Genomic DNA, 26,240 nt, shown 5'->3' with positions numbered 1-26,240 from the left:
TGTTTGCTGTCCAGCACTGAAGGATAATTATCTTCTAAGAAAGAGAATCAAGGAAGGTAAAGTGAGCCAGAATCTATTGCCTTCCCCAAATATTAAAGAGGAATGGAAGACTGCTGGTGATTTTGCAGGTTGGATAATTATTCAAGTATCAGGAAAGGGCTTAGCAAAAACAAATATTCTGATTATAGTTATTTTAAATGTACCAAATGTGGAGAGAGGAAGGCCCAGAAATTTGCTAATCTAATGAACATCTGAAGTGGGAACTTGTGCATTTTGTGCATGTACAGTTGCATGAGATATATCAAAATTGGGATGTATCATCCGATGATAAGTCACATGGTATGGATCTGACTGAAACCTGCACTAAAACAGGAACTGGATAGGCATGGGAAGAATAGCTTAGAACCTGAGCAAGCTGAAGGCTTTCTACACCCACTCCTTGTTTAGCAACTGACTTATATCCCAACAACCAGGTCATTATGTGAAATGGTCACTAAGTGATCACATGACAGAAACTGAAGATCATTGGTTGCTGATGTCTCTTTCAGATAAAGTACTCTTGTACAGCTATGCCAGTTACTGTCTTTCCAGCATGCATTGTTGTCAGGCAGACAAAATTTGGTTGTAAATGTGCACATTGGTCAGAAAATGAGTTTTTTATTGCTGTTGTTTCTGCAAATGGTCGCTAACCAAGGTAGTTGCTGAATGAGGAGCGGGTGTAGTGACATGGCTACATAATGCAAGGCTTAGGACTTGGGTAGATGCACTGGAAATACTGCTCCTTACAAAAGCTCACAGGGCTGTTTCACAAATTGTCCAGTTATTGTATAGCCCTCCATTTGTTATATTTACAAAACTACACTTCTACAGTGTAACAGGAAGTGATAGATGCATGCTGATAATAATCTGATGCACTATTTAAAGTACTGCCTGAAAATACTCTGGGAAGATGAATCAACAAATGTCTTTTCAACCTGTAGAGAAGCAGTGACCTACACACAGTAGGATCTTTTTGCATTATCACTCCACTGTGAAATGTTGCTCCATATGAGGAAATCACTTATGTGCAGGTGTTTCAAAATGTATGAAACAATTCACTTGAAAAGAACACTTCAAGGACTGGAACAACTAATTCTACCTTTGAATTCAGATTTAGAAGAACTGTATTAATATTAAAAGCAAGTAAACTATTCCTTATTCATTTGAAAAGCTTGTTATATGCCACCAGTTTCTGGATTGGTTTTTGTTTTGTTCTGGAACAGCCTTTACTATTGAGATTTTAAATAAAACACTAACTTTTGGTCTTTGAGTATCTTCCATTTTTGATTAAGCAATTTCTTTGAAAAGCCAGTGAAGTTACAGCGTGAGATTTTGCTCTCTCTGCTTGCCCATCTATCTGTTAGGCAGAGCTTCTTTAAAGAGTTGTAAAGAGGTGTGATATTTGCACATTTTTCTAATCGATTGTATGCATTGTGCAGTCACTTTGTATATTTTCCTGTGGTGTGTAATACTGTTCTATTTTCAGGCTTCCTTACCGATTGGTTTTAAATATTAATAGGCCACTAGATGGTGCTATAATACTGTCAAATTAAAGATGGTAATCCATTCACATGCCTCAGAGAATGAAATTTAGGATCTAAAAGCATGGTTTAGAAACTCTAATATTCATGCTGTGATTAGATCTGAACATACTAACAGCTAGTCATTTAATTATTATTAGTTGGGTCCAGGCTTAATTATATCTAGATTAAATTCATTGAAATCAACAGAGCTTAAGTTAATCATGACTAATTGATTTCCATTTATTTCAATGGATCTACTCTACAGGGTAGATCCAATACGCTAAAGTTTATAATCCCATCTTTTTATCAACTAGGTCCTCAAGGTGGCGTACAAACATAATTCTACAGCACTATAAAAATGTCAACAATAAAATGTACAAACAAGGTAACAAAAACAGTTTAATGTATTTAGCTGCAGATTAAAATGTTTATTTTAATTGGAACTGTCCCTGTGAGCAGATGTTCAGTGATGATAGTTCGCTACATTTAACCTCTGCACATCTTGATGCAGATAGCAGGCTTTTTCCAAACAATACATTATTTGCCTTCTGAGCAAATGTTAACCTTGACTAAAGAGTCTCAGCAGTTCAGAGGTGTCTTTTCTGTGATAAGTGAATCCATTTGGTCCAGATTATGGGTGTACCTCTTTCAATCAGGAAAACGACATTAGCTAGCCCTTTGTAAACCACAGAAAATGGTGGGATTTGCTTCCTCACACAGATTGAGCTGTCAGATTAAAGCTTTTTCTAAGTGTTGAATAAACCAGGCTTCAGAGGCATTCAGATGGGTAAAAGTCTATTCCTCTATGACATATCAGTGACAACCATATTTGACTTTAGTGATGTCACCAAAATCATACTGCTGTGCAATAACTCTGTCATTAATGGTTCATTTCTGAGGCATCCTTTCCCACATCTGCATTAGTCATGTGGCATTAAAACAGTGAGTGTAAAGCTCTTCGATTCTGCCACACATACATAGCATTCTCCATTGTTTGAAAGGAAAGGATATAGGAGAGAAATTTAGGCTAAAAAAGCCTAATTTCATCGGATCAAGACAACCCACAATAGTATCTAACTAGTAGATATAAATAGAATTTGAGACAGTGATATACCTTGCCTTTTATGAAATGGCTGAGGCACAATTAAAACGTTAATTAGGATCTTTCTAATTAAGCTATGCTCAGTTTTTAAAGTAAGCTTGATAACAAAACAAAGTTTGGTTCCCCAGAAACACCAAAAACCAAAATTTCCCCAACCCACTGATGTCTGCAGATGCCCCAAATGAAATCCTCACTCAGTTAGTATAAAGGTAGGCCTCGCTTAACAACCATTTGTTTAGTGATGGTTCAGACTTAGGACAGTGCTGAAAAACCAACTTACGACCAGTCCTCACACTTAGGTCTGTCGCAGCATCCCTGTGGTCATGTGATCATGGTTTGGGTGCTTGGCAACCAGTTCACATGACTGTTGCAGCGTCCAGTGGTCATGAGATTGCCATTCCCAGCCAGCTTCTGGCAAGCAAAATCAATGGAGAACTGTGATTCACTTAACAACCATGTGGTCTGCTTAACAGCTGCAGTGATTCACTTAACTACTGCTGGGGAGGTTGTAAAATCGGGTCAGAGTCGCTTAATGACCGCTTTGCTTAGCAACCAAAATTCCAGTTCCAGTTGTGGTTGTTAAGCAAGGACTACCTATATACATCATCATGGATATCGTGTATGATGCCATTCAAATGTCAACCTATTGTTTGTACCAACGTTTTTAATTTGGTTAGCAAATTAACAGATTTACTGTTTATGCAATATGCCAAACAAGTAATTAACCAAATTATCCAGGTTCACATAACATACTAAGCCACAAGAAAACCCCCTGAGGTGGTTTTCTTTTTGTGAGCCCTTTTGAATGTTCAATATTTCTGCATAACTATGACTTTAAAAATGATCTGTTCTTCAAATTTAGCCCATTATATCATTGGTGCTGCTGGTTGGGTGTCTGACTTGGTTAAACATGTCATACAAATTCAGCAGTGATGTATGTTGCTGATCTTATTCTATGTCCAAGGTAAGTATAGAAAAAGCTGGCAGGGCAAGCATCTGCATATAAACAGGCAGCAAAGCCCACACTCACTCGCACTGATGATGTTTCCTAGTTGGATAATGAAACATTTGCAAGCAAGCAATCAAGCTCAGAGAGCAGCAAGTCTGTCCTCACTCAAAAATAGTTAAGAGTCTAGACTGCTGACTGACTGCTGTTTGTTGTATTTTTGCCAAAGTTTAACATACTGTCTTAGCATGACAACCAAAGCATATTCATACAGTGAATATCAGGTCCCTATGCTTGTCTGTACTTTGGATCCATCCATAAGATTACATAAGATTAGTTATGATTCTTACGCATAGTACTGAATTTCTTATATAGGCACTAGGATACAAATGAGCCAATCCATATATCTTGTGAATAGAAAGATGTTAATACAGGCACAAATGGTTAAGTGTCCTCACTTAACAACCATTTGTTTAGTGATTGTTTGGACTTATGATGGTGCTGAAAAAAAATGACTGCTGGTCCTCACACTTACGACCATCGCAGCATCATGTGGTCACGTGATTGCCATTTTCTACCTTCCCGGCTGGCTTCTGGCAAGCAAAATCAATGGGGAACTGTATGATTCGCTTAATAGCCACATGGTTCACTTAACAACCATCACAAAAAAGGATGTAAAATCAGGTCAGATTTGCTTAATGACTGCTTTGCTTAGCAACTGAAATTCTGGTCCCAATTATGGTTGTTAAGTGAGGACTACCTGTATGTTACGCACATACAATGTAGATTCTAGAGTATGTCCACATACAGTGGTGCTTAAAAGTTTGTGAGCCCTTTTGAATGTTCAGTATTTCTGCATAAATATGACCAAAAACATGATCTGTTCCCTGCACAAGTCCTAAAACTAGATAGAGAACCCAATTATAGAAATGAATCAAAACATACTTATTCATTTACAGTATTTATTGAGGAAAATGATCCAAAACTACATATTTGAAAAGCACCTATGTGCTAACTGGTTGGTTGATTGTGTTTATATACCATCGGAATCAACAAATGACTTCCAGCAATTACATCAACCTCCCCCAAATATAATTAAACCCAGCAAAAGCACAATGTTTTCATAATACATAGTCACAACATTGACTCTTCATTCCCCAAACGCCCTTGAGATGAACTCTATGTTTAATAGTTTGTGGAAGTCCAAAGAGGGCACCAGCCCAATCTTGAGAGGCTGTTTCATAATATGAGGGCTACAATTAAAAAAAAAATTGCCCATTGCCTCCTGCCCTCTTCTCTTCATCTACCTGGGGGACTATTGAAGGATATTGGTGGGAAGTGTGGAGTGTACAGGTTGGACAAGCCTTTCTTCTGTGGGGAAAGTGGTCCTGTAAGTACTCCAGTGCCAAGCCAGAGGGTTTTATAGGTACCTTGTGAATTGCACCCAGAAACATATTGGTAATCAGCACATGTAATGCATTGCATATTTTAACCTTCGGTATCCTAAGTTATTTAGTAACCCCGGTACTTAAAGGAGCAGAATTTGCAATGATAATGAAATCCTTCCTTTCACAAAGCAGAATGTTTTGAAGAAGGCAGTTTGAATAAATTTGCCTTGTGCTTTACTAATGGGCAAAAGTCTGCAGTAGGGATGTGGAAAATCATTAGCAATGAAATTGTTTTGAATAGATACCCACTCCTCAATCACAGTTAATTTAGAATACAGCTTCAGTGCGGGATGAAACCCTCCTGGCACAAAGGGAATATTTCTACTGAAAAAGTCAAATGAAAGTCAAGAAATGATAAGCAGAAGTATAACCTGTAAGCAATGAAACAAAATGCCACAAATTCTCAGAACTTCGTGTAACTTAGAATTAAAATAAATGCAATATGGAACAGGACTTTCAAAGAATTCTTCAGCTGTAGTACAGTACAAGCTAACTTCTAGCTACATTTTCAGTTTGAGAATGTAGAAATTCCATTTTAACCCTTGCTTTTGAAAGTGCATATGCTTCACGGTCAACATTTAAAAAGAAAAAAGGTCCAGGGATTGTGTCATGAATACAGTAGACTCTCAGTTAACTGGCACCCATGCGGATTGGTAGTTGCCAAATAAATGTAGTTTCTGGTTGCTCGAGGGTTAGTATTAAACCCCAATACCCACTAGAGGCAGCAGAGAGATGCAGATTTTTTTGCTGGTTGCTTGAGAGTGCCGGTTGCCTGAGTTCCAGTTAACTGAGGGTGTACTGTATGTGCATGCACAGGGATGTTCTAGGTGATTTTATCAGAGATGCTACCCAATCACCCCCATGCATAGCCACTTTGGCATCACAGCTATTGGTGGAAGAGACTGGATACCATAATGCAGGTCAAAGAGGGCATAATTAGATTAGTGAGCATGTTAAAATGGCAAAGCGATGCCCCCACCCCCTTAAAGACAAAGCAGGAGAAGACATGGCCAATTGCAAACATCAAGTGAAGTATCTGTGCTGGAAGCTATCTGTCAGCCCAGGAGACATTTGTGGGTCACCTCCAAAGCACAGCTGCAAATAAAGATAATACATTGCTTACTGTTGCTTTAAAAACAACAATTGGTTGTGAAGGACATTTCAGAAAGATGCTTTTACCTGGCTCAGGAAAAATCGTCCACCACTGGATGAACCCCAAGTAGCATGTGATTAAATCTTCACACAACAACTCAACCTGCCATACAAGTCTAGTACTGCCAAAATGACCAGACACAAAACCAGCACTATGGCTGGCATTGGTAGCGGCTTTAATACAGTTACTTTGGTCCTTCCCAGCTGCAAAGTTGATCCATGGTCAGTTTGTGCCATTTATCACCAGCCTTATATTACTCCTACAGCAGATGGGCTCGCTATGGAATTCCCTTATCTGCTCCATATCCCTACATACAAGCTGCATGGCTTCCCACAAAACTATTTTGCACAGCGTTGTCCTTTCCTGTTACCTGACTTGCAGGAATGAAGAATGATTCTCCAATGATTGTGAAAGGAAATGTATCTTAGGCCAGAGTGGTGTGTGTGTGTGTGTGTGTTTACATCCCTTGCTACTAATACCTAGCTGTGCCTGATAAGGTCCACTGGCTGTTCAGCCTAACCTGAGATTCCACCCACTTTAAATACAGCCATTTCTTTACAAACAAAAACAAAATAAGCTCCAAATGCTGCAGGTTACAAAGTGGAAAGGGTCATTTACTAGCAAAAAGGCAGTTGTGTCATCCTTTCATGGCCACAGCTTGAATTGTTTGTCTTTTCGTGGAGTAGGTTAAATAGATTAGCCGGCAATAAGATCAAGTGCTAACCTTTCTGGTACTAAGCTCAGATAGACGAGTTTATTATGATAGGGATGAGATCGGCTGCACATGCTGGTTCCTCTTGCTATGGAAATGTTCTAGTTGACGAAGCAATATGATCCCTGGCAATGTAATAATTCTGTTGATTATTATATTCCTCCTGACCATGTTCCTCTGGCACAGAGCACTCAGTTACAGAAGGATGCTAGCACTTTCCGACAGAGGAAACGAGGGACATCTTCAAAACTTTATTTTATAAAATGATCTACTATTCTGTTTCTCCATGCGAAAGCAGATTTCACTGAATCAAGATTGCAACAAAAAAAATGCACTACAGGTAGTCCTCACTTAACAACCACAAATGGGACTGGCAATGCCATCGCTAAATGGTACGGTTGTTAAGTGGAACATCACGCAAATGTGCCAGACTTATGACTTCACTTCTGCTGCAGTCATTAAGCGAATCACCCACAGTCATTAAGCAAGACACCACATGACCTCGACTTGCAATTTTACTGCTGGCTTCTCCATTGACTTTGCTTGTCAGAAGCCGGCTGTAAAGCACACAAATGGTGATCACATGACAACAGGACACTGCAATTGTCATAAGTATGAGGACTGGTCATAAAGTCACTTTTTCAGCACCATCAAAACTTCAAATGGTCGCTAAACAGGGCAGTTGTTAAGCAAGGACTGTACTCTAAAAGCACAAAACACAACCACCAATAAAATGGCAGTACTGACAATAACATTAATAAATCTTTAGTGGAATTTAGAATGCTAGGCTGAATTTCCATATACTCCTAACAATGGGGGCAAACTTCTTTTATGAATCTATCCCTTTCCATTAAGAATGGCACCCCCAATTCTAATGCACAAAGAGAAAAAACTCAGCTGATTATCTCCATCTGAAAGCCATTTAATATGGGAAAGGCCACAGTTAACAGGCCATGCTTCCTTCCATGACTACTGAAAACTGTTCTTTTTTGTCTCATGCAAACAAGGCCCAGACATAGGATCCTCCATCTCTGAGAACTGGAAAGCCACCATGAAATGTACACTTTGTACAGATGCGCAATCTTTTGGGGTTGTGGACCATACTTGACCATTTAAAGTGGCAGGGGGGGAGCAAACAAACCTAAGATTTAGGACAAAAAAACAATGGCATGTGTATTTGGTAGAAGAATGAAAATGAAATCGAATTCATTAAAATTTAATCTATTTAATATTTCTCCCATTTGTTCCTTCGGCTACGTTGTTGTTTATTCGTTTAGACATTTCTGACTCTTTGTGACTTCATGGACCAGCCTACGCCAGATCTTCTTGTCGGTCATCAACATCCCCAGCTCCCCCAGGGATGAGTCCGTCACCTCTAGAATATTATCTATCCATCTTGCCCTTGGTCGGCCCCTCTTCCTTTTGCCTTCCACTTTCCCTAGCATCAGCATCTTCTCCAGGGTGTCCTGTCTTCTCATTATGTGGCCAAAGTATTTCATTTTTGCCTTTAATACCATTCCCTCAAGTGAGCAGTCTGGCTTGATTTCCTGGAGGATGGACTGGTTTGATCTTCTTGCAGTCCAAGGCACGCTCAGAATTTTCCTCCAACACCACAGTTCAAACTACGTTAAAAGTTACAATTTGGCTGCTATTTCTTGATGGTCCACACCCAAAGTTTGGAGGGAAGCCGTACTGCCTGTATTGTCCTAGAGTGGCCAGACATGCACTCCTTTTGTACTGTCATGTTCCTTGCAGCAACCATACCAGATACCAGAAATGCTGCAAGTTCACAGCCCTTGGGGATGGAGCTCTTCAATGGAGCCTGCCTTTGCTCTACCCAGCCTCTGAAATGCATATAAAACATATCCTTTCCCCCAGGGTGAGGCTGGCCCCAACCCTGCTGGCCTTCTGGAATGCCCTCAAAACATGGTTTTGTCAACTGGCCTGGAGATCCCATGATAGAGAGGAGCCTGCTAGACGGTTACTGGCCGGTTACATGATGGCTGATTGAATGCACTCTCTGTATTTTTTTTCCTGCCATTAAACAAACAAACAAACAAACAAACTTTTAATTTATTTTGGTTGTATTTTCAATTGGTTTTTATCTATTTGTATTGTTTTATTGTGCACACCGCCCAGAGTCACTACATGAGCTGAGGTCTATATTAATGTAATAAAACAAACTAACTACAGAAATCTCAATATTAGCCCCTTTCCAGTAGGCTTGATATAGATACTTAAAATAAACAAATGAACATGCAAAAAAAAAAAGAATAACTTTTTGGTACAGAAATCATTTTGTGCCAGAGGCAAAGCCCTTTTTGACAATACTGTTAACTTCGACACATGTGATATGCTAACCTGTCAGACCTAATAAGTTAGTCAGCCAAACCTAAGTTACTAAAGCTTTACTTGCTCAATCAGCAGATTTCATCTATTATTATTGTACCTGTAAAGCAAACAGACAGACACGGCTGCTGAATCGTCAGCTATTTATATAGGCATCTCTATAGATGGCTGGATGATGCTCAGTGGAGCTAGGATTGAACGCTTATATTCCACTAGGGCTGTTTGTCAGAGTCCATTATCATAAATCCAATTCAATGATTCTAGACCTGATTAACAGGCACACTTTAGATTATATAGGAGAAGAAAAAGGAACATGTTGGTTCTGACAATCATAATTAAAGGCAGTCTGATTATAACTGCAGTGGGGATTTTCACACTAACATAGGCAGCTGGAGGCAAGACAAGGAAGGATTACTGATTCAAGCAAGGATACTGTTGTTTCCTACTCAAAATGTAGGTTCAAGTGAAAGGTTCAGGAAGGTACTGCAAAAGGATAATCTGAAGTGTACAGAACTGCAATCAAATAGACTTAGGGCATCTGTATCAGCTGACTTGGGCACTGTACGTGGGTGTGAGAATGTCCAGATTATGCTTTCCCATTGTTCCTTGAGCAGAAGTTAGGACAGGTTGGCCTTAACAGGGGAACTGAGTAGAATGATTTCAATTACCCCATTCTAAACCAGTCTTCTTCAACCTAGGGTAGTGGTAGGGGTTTCACTAGAAGATTGGCAAGGAAGAAGATAGTGGTGTGTACCTCTTTCCCTTAGGTGCATGGTTTATAGAACTTTATGGAAATAAAGTTTTGGTAGGTGGGTGCCTTCAAGTCAGTCTTGACTCCTGGCGACTGTCCCTGCAGTTTTCTTGGCAGCATTTCGGAAGTGATTTGTCATTGCCTCCTTCCTAGGGCTGAGAGGGAGGGACTGGCCCAAGGTCACCCAGCTGGCTTTGTGCCTAAGGTGGGACTAGAACTCCTGGTCCCCCAGTTTCTAGCCTGATGCCTTAATCACTACACCAAACTGGCTCATATAATGGTTAAGAAGGTATTATAGAATTACGCAAGCATTTATTTTTAGTCGCTAAAGTATTATAGAATGAAGCAACCATTTATTTTTAGCTAGTAAAGGGTTATATTCTTCGTCCCGTCCTTAATATGGCACACCTGTGTAGAGTAGGATGCTCTTTTTCATCTTGAAACCAAAATCTCGAGATGGTTTCATTGCTACCTGTTGTACTCCTTAATCTTGGTGATTTCATCCTTGGCAGGAATAATTAAAGCATTCCCAGAACAAGGTAACATAGACTTATTTTCTTGTCCTTGGCAAAAATCAAGTCAGATGGGGCCACTGAAAACAGGTGTGATTATGTTTTGGAGCCTGTGTAAGCTAGTTAGAACCACCCCACGTGATAGAATGTCAATGCAGGCATTAATTGGGAGAGTGCTGCATATTAGCTATCAATGAAGAGGTGTTCTTGCCTTCATCTCTTTGAAGTTCCCTGACTGGCAGAATGGGTGTAAGGCCTTTCTTTTTCTAACTGTATTCTTGAATATTCTTTGATTGCTGTTTTATGTTATTTCCTCATACTGTCTTGGAATAAAGCCTTAAGTGTTCGTACTGTGTGGTCGTTGCTTCTGAACCCAAAGGTACCTATCACCCAACCCCCCTGGGCTGGGGACAGGGCAAGGCACCTAGTCACCACCAGCTATGTGGATTTCAATCCCCAGAACTCTCAGCAATGGCTATGCTGGTGGCAGACTTCGGGGAGCTGAAGTGTTCACACCCTGGAGGGTAATCTGGGGAATGTCAAAGGGAAATGTGGACAGACTATATCTTCTTACATGCAAAATCCATTCCTCTTTTCTCAGATTTCTAAATCCAGCTGGAGGAAGTTACAAGATTTAGTAGCTCACTGTGTATTTGGTATTGTTAGTTCTCATGGGGTCAAGACTATGCTTGTTGTTGTTGTTGTTGTTTTAATTAATTGCTTTAAGTTACCTCTGGCTCTGAACATTCCCTGTCAATATATATAGTAAAACAATTTTATGCAACCTGGAAGGCTTTTTTCGGGGTGGGGGGGAGGTTTACAGGAGAAATGGAATAAGATCTTGTAATCTGAATAAAGTGTTGTCTCTTCTCTAAGCAAATTTCTTAGTTCCTTCCTCGCAGGGTTACTAGATATCTGAACAGGCAAAGGAGGACATGGACAATTGGAAAGGAGGACAAATGGGGTAAAGGAGGACACGCTGTTTAACTTTTTTGGGATCTGTGACAAAAGTTACAGCAAAAAACATACACACACCCACACACCCACATACACAGATACTTAGGCCTACATGTATATGAAATTAATTTTCCAGCATCAGAAAGACTGGTTTTTCAATCGCAGTATTTTTCCAACAAATCGTTATTTTCACGAACACATACTAGTGATAATATAGAACTGAAGATAACACATTTTTCAAATTTCACCAGAGAAACATAGGACAAGTCATGTGATCTACAGACTACAGTGATCTCGATTTGAAGGACTGGATTGAAGGTGATTGCTGGAATCAGGAAATAAACAATGTAAATCTAGGCTGTAGAGTCTGTTGACAGACAGGGAAATAAAGAAGCAGACAATTTACAAGATCACAATACACAAAAGTTTGAATGACTGCTGTTGTGAAAACAGTCCAACCCCCCTCTCCCCTCACAAGTTATTCAAAAAAATTTTGATTTTAAGGCAATGCCTGCTGAACAGAGGTCATGAGGAAAAAAAGGAGGATGTCCTCCTTTTGCCAGACATCTGGTAACCCTACTTCCTCATAAATTCAATACTGAAGCAAGAGGGGAAAAATTTGGACTTACTCTTTACCTCTATTTGTCCCAAACATTCGATAAGTTACTTAATGTTATGAAGTCCCTTGAAAATTGTTTCTTTGTGTATCAACCCAAATACAACACGCAGCCTCTCTGAAAGGTCTGCCCCTTCCATAGAGATGATGGAACCATAAGGAAATATAATCCAGACTGAAATCCCTGTCAGAGAGTTGGCATGATAGAACTATCTGATTCAGAGCTGCCAGGCCATCTCATTCTACTGAATCCTACAAGTTCTTGAATTTAATCTTGGCTTCCGTTCATCCATGGATAACTCATTACTTGTCGATGCCAGTCATTTAATACTTTATTCTCAATAGAGGCTGGAATAATTCAAAATGGAAAATTTAGTCTTGGTAAAATATTCATTTTGACCTCTGCAGTTCTTCCTAACCAAGAGAGGGTTGATGCATTTTTGCTCAGCAGTCCTGCTCATTTCTGTTGTTTTATTGTGTTTTAAATAATCTGTTAGCCACTCTGAAAGTCTTTGGGCTGAAGAGATGATAAACTGAATAAATAATTAGGGGGTGGAAATAGCAGTATTAATTATTAAGTGTCCATTTGGAGTGGCAGCCACTTAGGACTTTTTAAAAATTAGCAGGAAAGCAGTTGGGGAGAATATGGACAAGGGAAGCTAAAACTTTTTCTTAGCCATGGGCTCTTAACATTTGATGCCTATGTCTTGTTAGCAGCCCTGATGTTAGCACTAGGAAGCATAATGGCGACCGCAGGCAGACGCCGTTTGCCGTTTGCCGTTTGCCGTTCTGGGGGGGCGGTGAGTGTGAGATTGCCCGAACTGCAGCCGCAGCCTCCGTTTGCGGTTTGAGGTTTTTCGGGGGGGTTGAAGACAACAATCCAAGCCCAAATTGGGAGTTGGCGAAATCCCACCCGCCCCGGACAGAGTGGTAGGAAGCGGTGGGCTCTGGTGAACGGCCTCTTATCGGAGCCAGAACGGGAGTCGTTTCTCTCTCCCCTCCTGTCCTTGCCTCCACCGGAGCCCCTGGTTGAAGCGGGCGAAGCAGCGAGGTATTCGGGCGACTGGCAACCGGGCGGCTGGCAGCGAGCGGCGGGCAACGAGCAGCGGGCAACCGGGCGGCAGGTAGTGAGCGGCAGGCAACGAGCAGCGGGCAACCGGGCGGCTGGCACCAAGCAGCGGGTAGCCCGGCAGCAAGCAGCAAACCTGGGATGCTAGCCCGGCCTTGGCGGGACGGCAGAACCGGGCGGTGCGGTGGACTCTGGTGGCCGGAAGAATCGGGCAGCGGTAGATCAACCAGCTGGCCGGGGGCGTTAGGACACAAGACAACAGACAAGAACAAGAGTCTAGAATTGAGAATTCGGCAGACTGGGGGTTTGAGGCACCGATGTACTGCAATACGATAAAGCAAGCCGGGCAGTCTTGAGAATTTTGATCTTGAGAACATCGAGATAGAGATTATAGCAAATTAACTGACCATCCCTTCCTAACCGTCCCAAGATATAATTAGGCTATTAGGGATCCCTAAGTGGTGAATGCTGGGCCCCTTCAGGTGTGAGAGACATGAGAGGGTTTGGATGGGTACTGTGAGAACACTCACCTTCTTGAGTGAGAGGCAAGAGGTGAGTAGTGGTTGGGTAGCCCCCCTGCTGACTAGTGAGGGAAGTTGAGGAGGGGCACAGGGTGGGAGTATGGGCGGTGGTTGGGCTCTACCAGTGCCGAGAGCGTGAGCTGGTGCACTGGGGGGGGCTCACCATTGCCCTGTGATTGAGTTGTGGTGTGGTTGTGTGAACGAATGGAAGGGTCCCTATCCTTAACCAGTGATCTTAGGAGTCCAGGAGTGGGGGCTAATGGACCTCAAGATCCTGGGGGTTGTAGGGCGGGGCAGGTGATTGAGGTGGTGACAGGCAGGGGACGATATGACGGGAGCCAGAGGGCGGGTCATCATAGAGGAAGACGCCCCCGGTGCTTGCTACCTGTGGCGTCTTCCGGCCCTCTGTGCTCGAACCCGGGCCCTGGACAGCAGACTCGTGGTTGTCCTGACTTTCGGCTGCTGCTCTGTAACGCCAGGTCAATAAACAGCAAGGCCCCCCTCATATGCGACTTGATCACAGAAGAGGGGGCAGACCTGGCGTGTATTACTGAAACCTGGCTGGGCATTGAAGGAGGCGTTGCTCTTTTGGAGATATACCCGGCTGGGTTTCGAGTCTGGCATCAGCCGTGACCTCCGGGCAGGGGAGGAGGGGTGGCTGTTGTCATCCAAGAATCCCTAGTGGCCGCCAGGGCCCTGCTCCACAAGTGGCCGGGTGTGAGACCCTATTCTTCAAGCTGGGTTCTCAAGAACAGTTGGGAGTTCTGCTACTGTACCAGCCTCCCTGCTGCGTAGCAACCTCCCTGCCTGAGCTGCTGGAGTCCGTCTCAAGTTTGGCAGTGGAGTTCCCCAGGCTTATGGTGTTGGGGGACTTCAATCTGCCCTCCTTGGGGCGGGCCTCGGAAGCAGCCCGGGAGTTCATGGCCACCATGACAGCCATGGGTGTCTTCCAGATTATTCAGGACCCGACTAGAGACAGTGGCCTCACCCCGGACCTAGTTTTCTTGTCGGAGCAGTGGCAAGATGATCTGAGGGGAGAATTACAGCTTTCCCCTTTGTCATGGTCGGATCATGCCCTTGTGGCCTTGAGATTCTCTCGTGCCGCCCCCCTCCGCAGGGAGGCAGGACCCATTCAATTGGTCCACCCCCGGCGACTGATGGACCCGGCTGGGTTTCAGAGGGAGCTGGGGGTTATACCCGAGTCTCTCCTGCATGGTCCAGCGGAGGCCCTGGCTGCTGCCTGGAATAGGGAGGCAGCCGGAGCCTTGGACAGGATCGCGCCTGTGCGGCCTCCCTTGCCCACTCAAACCCGGCACTCCCCGTGGTTTATGGAGGAGCTCAGGGTTTTGAAGAGGGTTAAGAGACGCCTAGAGCACCGCTGGAAGAAGACAAAAGCCAAACCTGACCAAACACGAGCTAGAGCAGCGATTAAGGCCTACCTTGTGGCGGTAAGAGCAGCGAAGCGCCAGTATTTCTCCGCTCTTATTGCATCCGCAGATTGCCGCCTGGCAGCCCTGTTTAAGATTACCCAATCCCTTTTAGGGAAAGGGGAGTCTGACTTCCATCTACAGGGCCGTGCGGAGGAATTTTCGTGGCACCTGCAGGATAAAATCGCTCAGATCCGGACCGAGTTAGACTCCAAGTGTGAGACAGAGTCTGAGGAGATACCCAGGGAACGTACTTACTAGGTTATCTGGGACCAGTTCGAACCTGTTGAACCCGAGGAAGTGGACAGGATCCTTCGGACTATAAATGCTACCACGTGCCAATTAGATCCATGCCCCTCCTGGCTGGTGAAAGCAGCACGGGAGGTGACATGTGGCTGGGTCCAGGCGATGGTAAACACATCCTTGAGAGAGGGGGTGTTCCCAGAAGCCTTTAAGGAAGCGCTGGTGCGCCCCCTCCTCAAGAAACCATCGCTGGACCCTACTATACTGGACAATTTTCTCCCAGTCTCCCACCTCCCCTTTTTGGGGAAGGTGGTTGAGAAAGTGGTGGCTTTGCAGCTCCAGAGGATTCTGGATGAAACGGATTATCTAGACCCCTTTCAGTCAGGTTTCAGGCCCGGTTATGGGACGGAAACGGCATTGGTCGCACTTATGGAAGACCTCTGGCGGGAGCGAGATGGAGGCAGTGCATCCATCTTGCTCTTCTTGACCTCTCAGCGGCTTTTGATACCATCGACCATGGTATCCTTCTGGACCGACTTAGGGAGTTGGGGGTGGGCAGCGTAGTTCTGTGCTGGTTCACCTCCTTCCTCCAGGGTCGGTCCCAGTCGGTGTTGATAGGGAGCGAGAGCTCCAGCCCGCGTCCCCTCCTTTGTGGGGTGCTGCAGGGTTCGGTACTCTCTCTGCTCCTTTTTAACATCTACATGAAACCACTGGGCGAGATCATCTGTCACTATGGGGTGAGGTATCATCAATATGCAGATAATACCCAATTATACATCTCCATCCCAGGTGAAGTAAGTGATCCTGTGGCCACCCTTTCCGAGTGCCTGGGGGCTGTGGGGGCCTGGATGGGGGACAACAGATTGCGGCTGAACCCGGGGAAGACGGAGTGGCTGTGGATTAATGGTGCCTCGATTTCTGGGAAATTGTCATCTTTAGTTCTGGATGGGGTTGCACTGCCCCAGACAGACCCTGTGCGGAACTTGGTCCTCCTGGACTCATGGCTCCTGCTCAAAGAGCAGGTGGCAGCTGTGGCTAGGAGGGCCTTTGTGCAACTTCGTGTTGTGCGCCAGTTACGTCCCTTCCTGGAGTGAGAGTCCCTTTGAACGGTCACTCATGCCCTGGTTATCTCCCATATAGACTACTGCAATGCGCTCTACATGGGGCTACCCTTGAAGAGTATCCGGAAGCTACAGCTGGTGCAAAACGCAGCTGCACGGGTGATCTTGGGTCTCCCAAGATCAACACACGTCACTCCTTTGCTCTGCAAGCTGCATTGGTTGCCAGTACGCTTCCGGGTCCAATTCAAGGTGTTGGTTATCACCTTTAAAGCCCTGCATGGCACGGTCCCAGGTTACCTAAGGGACCGTCTCCTCCCCATCACATCAGCCTGTCCCACCCGGTCATGTAGAGAGGGCATGCTACAGACCCCGTCTACAAGAGAATTCCATCTGGCGGGGTCCAGGAGGCGGGCCTTCTCTGCAATAGCACCCGCCCTTTGGAATATCCTTCCCCCGGAAGTGAGATTAGCTCCCTCCCTCCTGGACTTTAGGAAACAGCTAAAGTCCTGGTTTTGTAATTATGCCTGGGGCGGGAGGGAGAGTAGCCATTTCTGGGAATGGTTAGTTTCTTAGAAGGACCCAGTTGTGCCTGCAAATCATAAAGAACTTTTAACCATCGAGGTTTTTATTACATTTATTGTATCTGTATTATAGGGTTTTATAGTTTTATATTTTTATCTATCTTTTATTGTAAACCGCCCAGAGTCCCTTTTTGGGAGATGGGCGGTGATAAATTTGATTAATAAATAAATAAAATAAATAAATAATCCAGGTCACTGCTAGATGGCACCAAAAAGACACTGGAAAATGTAACTCTGTGCTCCCATCTGTACTCAGCCAGATTTCTGCAGCCAGATTTAGTGGCAGTATTTTGCAGCAGATGAGTGGAGCTCTGTATAACACTGTTGGAAGAGACCATTGCCACCTTTGGAGGTTTACCTATAAAATGTGTGGTGCAAACCCAAAGCAGCCATTTTGGTTTCAATTTTGTTTCAATCTCATTTCCTGCAAGTTGGAAAGGGTGGTTCAAGCGAGCCTCTGAATTTAGACAAAGGACGAGACATGCATTATGGTGGGTGGCCAAATTGAGGTGAATATAATTAATGATTAATCTAGAATGCCTGGGGTGCCATTACCTTGTGACAGAGGCTTACCGTATCATTCAACGGCAGCCTTGGTCCCTTAGGGCATACAGTAAGTACATACATCCTTATTTGGGTGGGACAGTATATTACATGTGAAAAAACAAATCGTTCAGTAAGGCTTTTCAAATATCATGATTTTTAAATTTTCTCTTTCAAGTTTTCTATCAAAGCAAATACACTCTACAGCAGTGTTTCTCCACCTTGGTAACTTTGAGACACGAGGACTTCAACTCTCAGAGGTCTGGGAGTTGAAGTCCACGTGTCTTACAGTTGCCAAGGTGGAGAAACACTGCTCTACAGGGAGAAAAATATGGAAATCTCCTGTTTTCCTAGCTGGATTTTAAACTGCAGGGTGCAGTTTCAGCTTTGAAAAAAAAATTCAACAAGCACAAATGGTATTATAAGGTGCTTCCCACCAGGGCATGGTCTAACCGCATTAAAAAATTAAAAACTAAATAACAATTAAAATTACACAAAAGCTGAAAATCAATATACACCATGATATATTTATAGCCACAATAAAAATAACACACAATCATAAAATCCTAAGCCTACCTTATTAACTTTGCTAATAAGATTTATAGCAAAATAGCCCTACTATTATTCTCAGCATCTGTTCACAATCACTTCCACTAATCAGTTTGCTTTACAAAATAAAATATTTTTCACTCCTTCTTAAATGCATTTAAAGATCTGTAGACCCAGAGTTGGGGGTAAGAATTTAATTGGGGATCCAGATCTTGAAATGCACATGACAGAACAACATGTAAAGAAGGAATAGAAAGGAACCATGTCCTGTTGATTGCATTGTATAAACTGGATCATACCAAGATGGGAGCTGGGACAGATAGTGAGGAATGGCTAATTCCTGGACCTGAAACACCAGCACCAAGAGCTTAAATTGGACTCTAGCTCTAAGAGGGAGCAGTGCAAGGTCTAGTAGTGGGAGGAATAATGGTGAAAACAAGGGAGGTCCGCAATACCGTGTACTGCAAAGTTCTGGAGCAAGGTCAGCGCTTGGAAAGAAGACGAAGTCCCAACAAAGATTGTTGCAGTAGTTCAGGCATGAGACCATCAGGGTCTGAATGAATAAGTATGCAGTGTCAATATACAGGAACCACATGACAGCTGTTCAGTAAGTGAAGATGACAGTTGCCACTATAAAGAGCTAAAGGGATTGTGCATCATCAAGCAGAACCCCAAGGTGTAATGATTGCCTAAACCCAAATACTCAGTCTCACAAGCTTTTGCTCATTCTCAGCTTTCTCTGTATTTGCATACTATTCCTTTAATAAATCAGTTATCTTTAAGCCCGAGCTTGTGAGACTGAGTATTTGGGTTTAGGCAATCATTACATAAAGCTGAGAATCATTTTATCCATTTTCCGCTAGCCCCATCCAATCATTGGATAAGAGGGAACGCTAGCGATGACAGAACCTCAACTTCGCGCGAGTGAGGGAAGCGAAGAAGAGCGGGAGGCGGTCAAAAGCCGGCCAGTGCTAACTTCGAGAGCGCAAAGAGCAGCCCGTCGGGAGTTGCGAGATATCCAATTGGACGAGCTGCTGATATCCATGCAGGAGAGTCTCAGGAGTGAACATAGAACTGTCATGGAAAGAGCACAGGGGAGGGGGTCTCCACAATTGACCTGGGAGCACGAAGTCCCCTTGTCACCGAAGGTGGTGGTAACCAACCAACCCTCGGAGGAGCCGGTCACTCCGGCCCGTATGAGGGCATTAGAAGATAAAATGGATTTAATAGTGACGATCCTCAAGGATCTACCCAAAGAGGATCTACCCGGAGAGGCAGAGCCCACCCTGGAGGATTGGGAGGAAGAGCCGTCACAGTACCCCAGGCATAGTACCATGGTGACCCGGGGGAGAAGCAAGACTCGATCAGCCCGTCAAGGGGGGGAGCGAGAGGCAAGACCTCCTAGGGATCGACCACCCATGGGGGCTCGGCGCACGCTGACATTAGCGGCACCGCCACAGCCAGCTGAGCCGGCAAGATCCTTCCCACCATTTGGAGTGAAGTTCGATGGGGATCCCACCACGATCTCCTTCTTTATTACTAATGCCAAGCATTACATAGAAGATTGGGGTCGAAATTTTCGGTCTGAACATGGCAAGGTCAATTTCATTGCCAACAAGCTGAGAGGAAAAGCAGCGGATTGGTATGTGCAACTATGCCAAGCTGAGGCCACTGAGTTAGAGGACTTCGATGAATTCTTGTGGGCACTTAAAGAGCATTTCGAAGACCCCCTAGCTCAAGAAACGGCCAAAAATGACCTGCGGAAACTTTACCAAGGGTCCCTCTCAGTTGCCAAATATGCGTTGGAGTTTAAAGCTTTGGCAGGAAAAGTGGAAGACTGGTCTGAGCCAACAATCATCGAATTGTTCAAGCAGGGGCTTGAACCCGAAATCCTTCGATGGGCTCTGGGCAGAGATGATCCCAAAACGCTATATGGGTGGATTCAGTTGGCGGGAAGCGCAGAAAATGCCCTACGAACCTATGCCCATACCAAAGAGCTTAGACTAACCCGTCTCGCTAGAGGAGCGCGCACATCTGGACTTGCCAGCCGCCCCAAACCGAAAACCTGGGAAGAAGAGAGGGAGCAACGGTTCTCCAAGGGTCAGTGCCTCCGATGTGGGAAAGAAGGGCATCGAGCCACGTCGTGCCCGAGACGCCGTCCAGAGGAACGACAGACGAAACCCGCGATAAAGACGCCTGCTCCTGCTCCACCGCGAAAACTGAAGGCAGCCCTCGCGGAACTGGACCCCCCAGACCTACCCTTCGGAGAAGAGGAGGAAGAGTTGCAATTCGAGCAACCGGCGGGAAAAGCCTACCACCTGCCCTGAAGGGCGCCCTAGGGCAGGTGGAAGAAACCGGGCGTAACCATGATTCGGTGAGTGGAAACTTTCCCACACTGACTGTTAAAGTTAAACTGGGCTCACAAACCAAAACGGTGGAAGTGTGGGCCATGCTAGACTCGGGTTGCTCCCGTTCCCTAATGCACCCTGATGTCGTAGCGGCTCTAGAACTGCCCACGTTCCCTTTGCCAAGACCCATGATTTTCACCCAGTTGGATGGAACTATGGCGGGAGGGAAAGCAGTCAATCTTTCCACGGGACTGGTCGCCTTGCAGATGGGCTCCCATCAGGAAAAGCTGCCATTTGTGGTAGCTCCAGTGGGGGGTCCTCTGGTAATCTTGGGGATGCCTTGGTTTGTGCAACAAAACCCTTTCATCAACTGGCTGCATAGAACTGTGACGTTTGCAGATGGATTTTACAAAGTACCCGAAAAGGACCTATTGGAGGACATGGAGGGTGGAGGGGTAGCGTATACCACTGTGCAAACGCTTCAACCTCTTGAGGGGCTACCCAATCAGTACCAAGATTTTGCTGAAGTATTTGGGGAAAAGGAAGCAGATCGCTTGCCACCCCACCGAAAAACGGACTGTGCCATTGAGTTTTTACCAAATGTAAAATTGCCTCACCCAAAAATATACCCCATGTCTCCCAAAGAGCTTACCACGCTAAGGGAGTTCATTGACAAAAATCTGGCTAGGGGTTTCATTGAGCCGGCTAATTCCCCGGTAGGAGCTCCTGTCCTATTCAGGCCAAAAAAGGATGGGTCATTAAGGCTTTGTACCGATTTCCGCGGGCTCAATGCGGTCTCAATATTAAATAAATATCCTTTGCCCCTGATCAAAGATATGTTATCACATCTGGCCAGAGGCAAAATTTTCTCAAAACTGGATTTGAGAGAAGCTTACTTTCGCATTCGCATAAGAGAGGGGGATGAGTGGAAAACGGCGTTCAACTGTCCTCTTGGGGCTTTTCAATATAAAGTCTTACCATTCGGTTTATCTGGGGCACCCGGGGTTTTTATGCAGTTAATCAATGAGGTCTTGCATGACCACCTATTTAAGGGGGTACTGGTATATTTGGATGATGTATTGATTTATACTGAAACCATGTCAGAACATATCCACTTGGTGAGTCAGGTATTGGCTAAATTGAAAAAAGCAGAGTTGTACGCAAAACTGTCAAAATGTGCGTTTCATCAGTCGCAAATTGATTACCTAGGCTACCGAATTTCAGCTCAAGGCATTGAAATGGACCCTGCAAAAGTAGAAGCTATTGTAGCATGGGAGCCTCCCCGTACCAGGAAACAATTACAAAGTTTCCTTGGATTCTCTAATTTCTATCGGGCATTCGCCCAAAATTTTGCAGAAATCGCCCTCCCCCTTACTGAACTGTTAAAAACCAAAGGACAGGGGGATACGCGACGTTCAAAGAACCCAGGCGCGCTCCTTAAATGGACTCCAGCCTGTCAGCAAGCGTTCGAAACGCTCAAACAACTTTTTACCACAGAACCAATTTTACAGCATCCACACCCCTCTAAACCCTTCGTTGTACAAGTCGATGCTTCTGATTTTTCCATAGGCGCAATTTTGTTACAATCTGACCAATCTGGCGCTTTAAAACCCTGTGCCTACCTCTCTCGCAAATTCACTGAAACAGAGAGACGATGGCACGTTTGGGAAAAGGAGGCTTTTGCTGTAAAAACGGCTTTAGAGACATGGCGACACCTATTGGAAGGTACTCCCAACCCTTTTGAGGTCTGGACTGACCATAAAAATCTGGAAGCTCTAAGCACCAGCCGAAAACTCAGTCCCAAACAGCTGCGCTGGGCTGAGTTCTTCAGCCGCTTTGACTTCACTCTTAAATTTATACCAGGCAAGAAAAACTTTTTGGCTGATGCACTCTCGCGCAGACCCCAAGATGCTGGCCCAGGGCCAACGGTCCAAGGCACCGTCTGGACCGACAAACAATTAAGTCTGGCAGCAGTGACTCGCAGCCAGACCCGAGCACAATCGACTCCGCCTCCAGTCGCTCAGCCTTCCAGCGGCCCGCCTCCCTTGTCAATTCCCTCCGATTTGCAACAACTGTTGCTTTCCCACCTTAAAACAGATACTTGGTTACAAGCCAACAGACACATGTTAACTTTCACCGATGATCTTGCCTGGCGCAACGATCGTCTCTATGTACCCGAAGCAATGCGAAAAACCATCCTCCAACGCTGCCACGATGACAAGCTAGCGGGGCATTTCGGCTACGTGAAAACTTTGCACCTCGTTCGCCGCCAATTCTGGTGGCCAACTTTACTCAAAGACTTAAAGGAATATGTCACTGCGTGCCCTGTATGTGCGGCGATAAAGCGCAAACCGGGCAAGCCCCAGGGTCTCCTTCAACCCGTGGCCACGCCATCTGTCCCTTGGCAGGATATCTCCATGGATTTTATCGTTGATCTACCCCCTAGTCAACGCAAAACTGTCATTTGGGTCGTCAAGGATTTTTTCTCCAAACAAGCCCACTTTATCCCATGCGCTTCTATCCCCACCGCACAACAGCTGGCACGCCTCTTCCTCATCCACGTGTACCGCCTCCACGGTATCCCCGCCCGTTTGGTGAGTGACACAAGGGCCACTGATACTAGAACCAGCTCACAGCCCTGAAGGAGGGGAGGAGGAAAGCTTAAAGGATGGTCTGGATAAAACACCACGATTGTGGTCCTATTTCCATGTTATTTTATAGATGGAAGGAGATGATGTTGATGATGATGATGATAGACATCCCTTTACAAATAACACTTTGGATATTAAAATTAAATGGTCACAGAGCCAAAGTCCACTTTTTACTAACTTCATTTACTTGCAGGGTTGTACAAATCTTCCTTATAATTTATTTACCATGGTGTTAAGTTACTTTAAAATATCACACTTTCAGCCCTCTTACAGCTTCTTCCTTTGATGCATCATTACTCATTATTGAAGAGGCCTAGACCCTACTGACTTTTTAAAGCTCCTTGCCCTTCACATCTTGTCATCTAATGCTGTCATTATTTTATATAATTTTACCCAAAATATCTTTTCAACTTCTCAACTCAAACTGGTTAGTGATAGCTTCCATAGAGGTAACCATGTTAGATTCAGCAAAAGAATCTTGTGGTACCTTAAAGATTAATAAGCTTATGTGATAATATATTTGTTAGTTGGAAGGTTTTTTTATAGTTCCTCAATGCCTCAATTTCATGTTATATGCTCATGTGGGCATTAATTCTGAGAATATGATGATTGGGAACTCTGAGACTTGCAGTGCCATCATATCAAGTGGGCACCAGCACAAAAATTGTGGTTATCCTTTTGTTGTTTTCATCTGACCTACAGCTACTTCTGGCCTACTTCAAGTTTTGGGATGTTCTCGCTGAGCATTAGGACCATTCAAACAAATGGAAGCATGGGGCCTCACCAGTACTCTCTACCTATAGTTGAGGTCAGATGGTAGCCATATCTTCTTTGTTTTTATCCAGCATTCTTGCTTGCCCAATCCACTATGATTGATGGAAAGAGGGACTGACTATGTGGTGGCATCAAGGAGGAAGACCAACGGCAAGTAAAAGCCCCCAACATTTGATGGTGAGTCTCTAGTTTGGGATGCAAGTCTGTGCAAGTACTCAATCATGTCTAAAGAGAGATACATTTTAGAAATGTAGAAGGCAGGAAAACACCACCAACCACCATCTTTCCAGTTTTTTTTAATGTGTGCATATATACACACACACAACAAAAATATACACATTTTGGGAAAAAAAGTTTCAGTCTTCTTTATAGATCTAAAGACATTTTGTTCCTTTAGGTATATTAAAGGATACATGTATAATTTATTTTGCTCATAAAATCATGATATTGGTATATTAAATTTAAAAGTGAGGTTGATTCACTTAAAAGTGTGGTTTAGAATGATTTTACTGAAAAATATCAGGCAAGCAAAAATTGCAATTTGGATTCAGTTTATGTTGATTAAATATAGTTTTATATATTGAATTCAGAACTCTCCATTTTTCAGCTCCCCATGGGAAAATATTGTGATAGGTATTTTTAGCTTAAAAATCTTTTCCTCCCATATGTAGCTGAAGGAAATTATTGCTAATTTTGCTTACTTATTTTACTTTCTGCATTTCTACAATACCTAATGACCAAAGTTCTTAGGACTTCATTTGTTATTGATTTACATACAACTAATTTATGTGTAAATAATGTTATGTTAATGCTAATGTTAATGTTAAAGGCCTCGTTTCTGGTCTATACTGATAACTATAGTGATAATTTTTCTCAGCTGCCATATATATTTATTTTTTTACTGTATTGTAATTGTTTTAATTGTTTTTATAATTGTTCACCACCCAGAGTCACTTGCTTGAGATGGATTGCTACAGAAACTAAAACAAACAAATAAATAAATAAAACAAACTACTATCAAGTGCACAAATGTAATAAAGCATTATGTAAAATCTAAAATAATTAAATAAATACATCAAATAAATTAAAGCAACAAAGAATTAAGGTAAAAGCCAAACAACAGAGGGTAACAGCAATGGAAGGAACAAAACTGGGGAAGAATAGTGAATTGTGACATGATAGAGTGGTACAAAATTATGCTTGGTGTGAAGCAAGTGAAGGAAAAGTATTTTTCTCTTTTGTTCCCCTTTCCCATCCTTTTTCCCCATCCAGAACGATCTACCGAAGCTGAATGGCAAATAATTCAGGACAGATGAAACGAAGCACTTTTGCAGAAACCCATAATTAACCAGGAAGAGTTGCTACCACAAGATGTTGTGACGACTTGGATGGGTTAAAAGGGATGAGACAGATTTATAGAGGAGAAAGCTCTTAATGGATACTAATCATGATGGCTATACATTACCTCCAGAATCAGAAGCTGTATATAATTCCAGTAGCTAGGGAATGTCTCCAGAAATTGCTTTTGGTGTCCTGCCAATGAACTCCTTATACTTATCTGATTGGTCATTTGGGGAAGAGAATATGGGACAAGAGAGGCCCTTGGCCTGAATCAGCACGGCTTTTTCTTTCCAGTTTAGTTATACATTTTTTTATTTAAAGCATTTATATCACTCTGATCCTCCTCTTATGTCCCATCTTGTTCCCAACTTCTAACAGTTAAAACAGGACTCTAAAATACAAATATACAACCCAGTGCAAGCACCGAAACAAAACCAAACAACAAAGCCCTTTAAAAAGCATTTTAAAATATCCCTGGGCCAAATCCTACCTCTTGAATTCATGAGGTTCTACACTTGGTACAAAGAGAAAGGGCGTGAGAAGAGAAAGTTATTGTGTCTTTTTATGGTAGCTGATTGCTAACATTCCCCGCTCAGCCTCAGCTGTGCAAGTTCTAGTTTCTCCTATATTTTCTTTCAGAAAAATTCAGTGGTCCTGTGACCATGCAGCTGTGCAGGTTCAAGTGATCAGTCTTTGATGAAAAATGCTTCATGACTGAGATGACCGTGAAGGGGAATGGACACTTTAAAGCAGCATGATTTAAAATAGTAAACATGGCAATCAATAAAAGCAGGAAAGAAGGTTTATACAATGAAGATATTTCTAAACAGAGATATCTTCCTCAGTTTCTGGAAGATTATTATTGAAAATACAAAATGGGTCTGCTTTGGAAATTCTAGAGCCTAGGAGCAGCCAAATGTCCTCTCTTTTGTCATAGCTAGACAGATCTCAGAAGACTGGGAGACGCACAGCACAAGATGATTTCAACTGGCAGGTAAGTTTCTACAGGAGATGCTGCTCCTTC

The 26,240-nt window shown here is 43.6% G+C and overlaps 1 protein-coding gene across 1 annotated transcript in view; it reads left to right on the top strand.

The window, feature by feature from the left end:
* Positions 1–23,897, top strand: part of EOGT (EGF domain specific O-linked N-acetylglucosamine transferase) — a 48,331-nt gene extending 24,434 nt beyond the window's left edge. The window contains exon 15 of the mRNA XM_063291559.1: positions 23,804–23,897. Coding sequence (XP_063147629.1) covers positions 23,804–23,851 — 48 coding nt within the window. The 3' untranslated portion in view covers positions 23,852–23,897. The remainder of the gene's footprint in view (positions 1–23,803) is intronic.
* The last annotated feature ends 2,343 nt before the right edge of the window (positions 23,898–26,240 follow it).

The sequence above is a fragment of the Candoia aspera genome, chromosome 2 (assembly GCF_035149785.1).
Source record: "Candoia aspera isolate rCanAsp1 chromosome 2, rCanAsp1.hap2, whole genome shotgun sequence".
Lineage (NCBI taxonomy): Eukaryota > Metazoa > Chordata > Lepidosauria > Squamata > Boidae > Candoia > Candoia aspera.
Note: the sequence above shows the minus strand (reverse complement) of the source record. Positions and strands in the feature narration are given on the sequence as shown.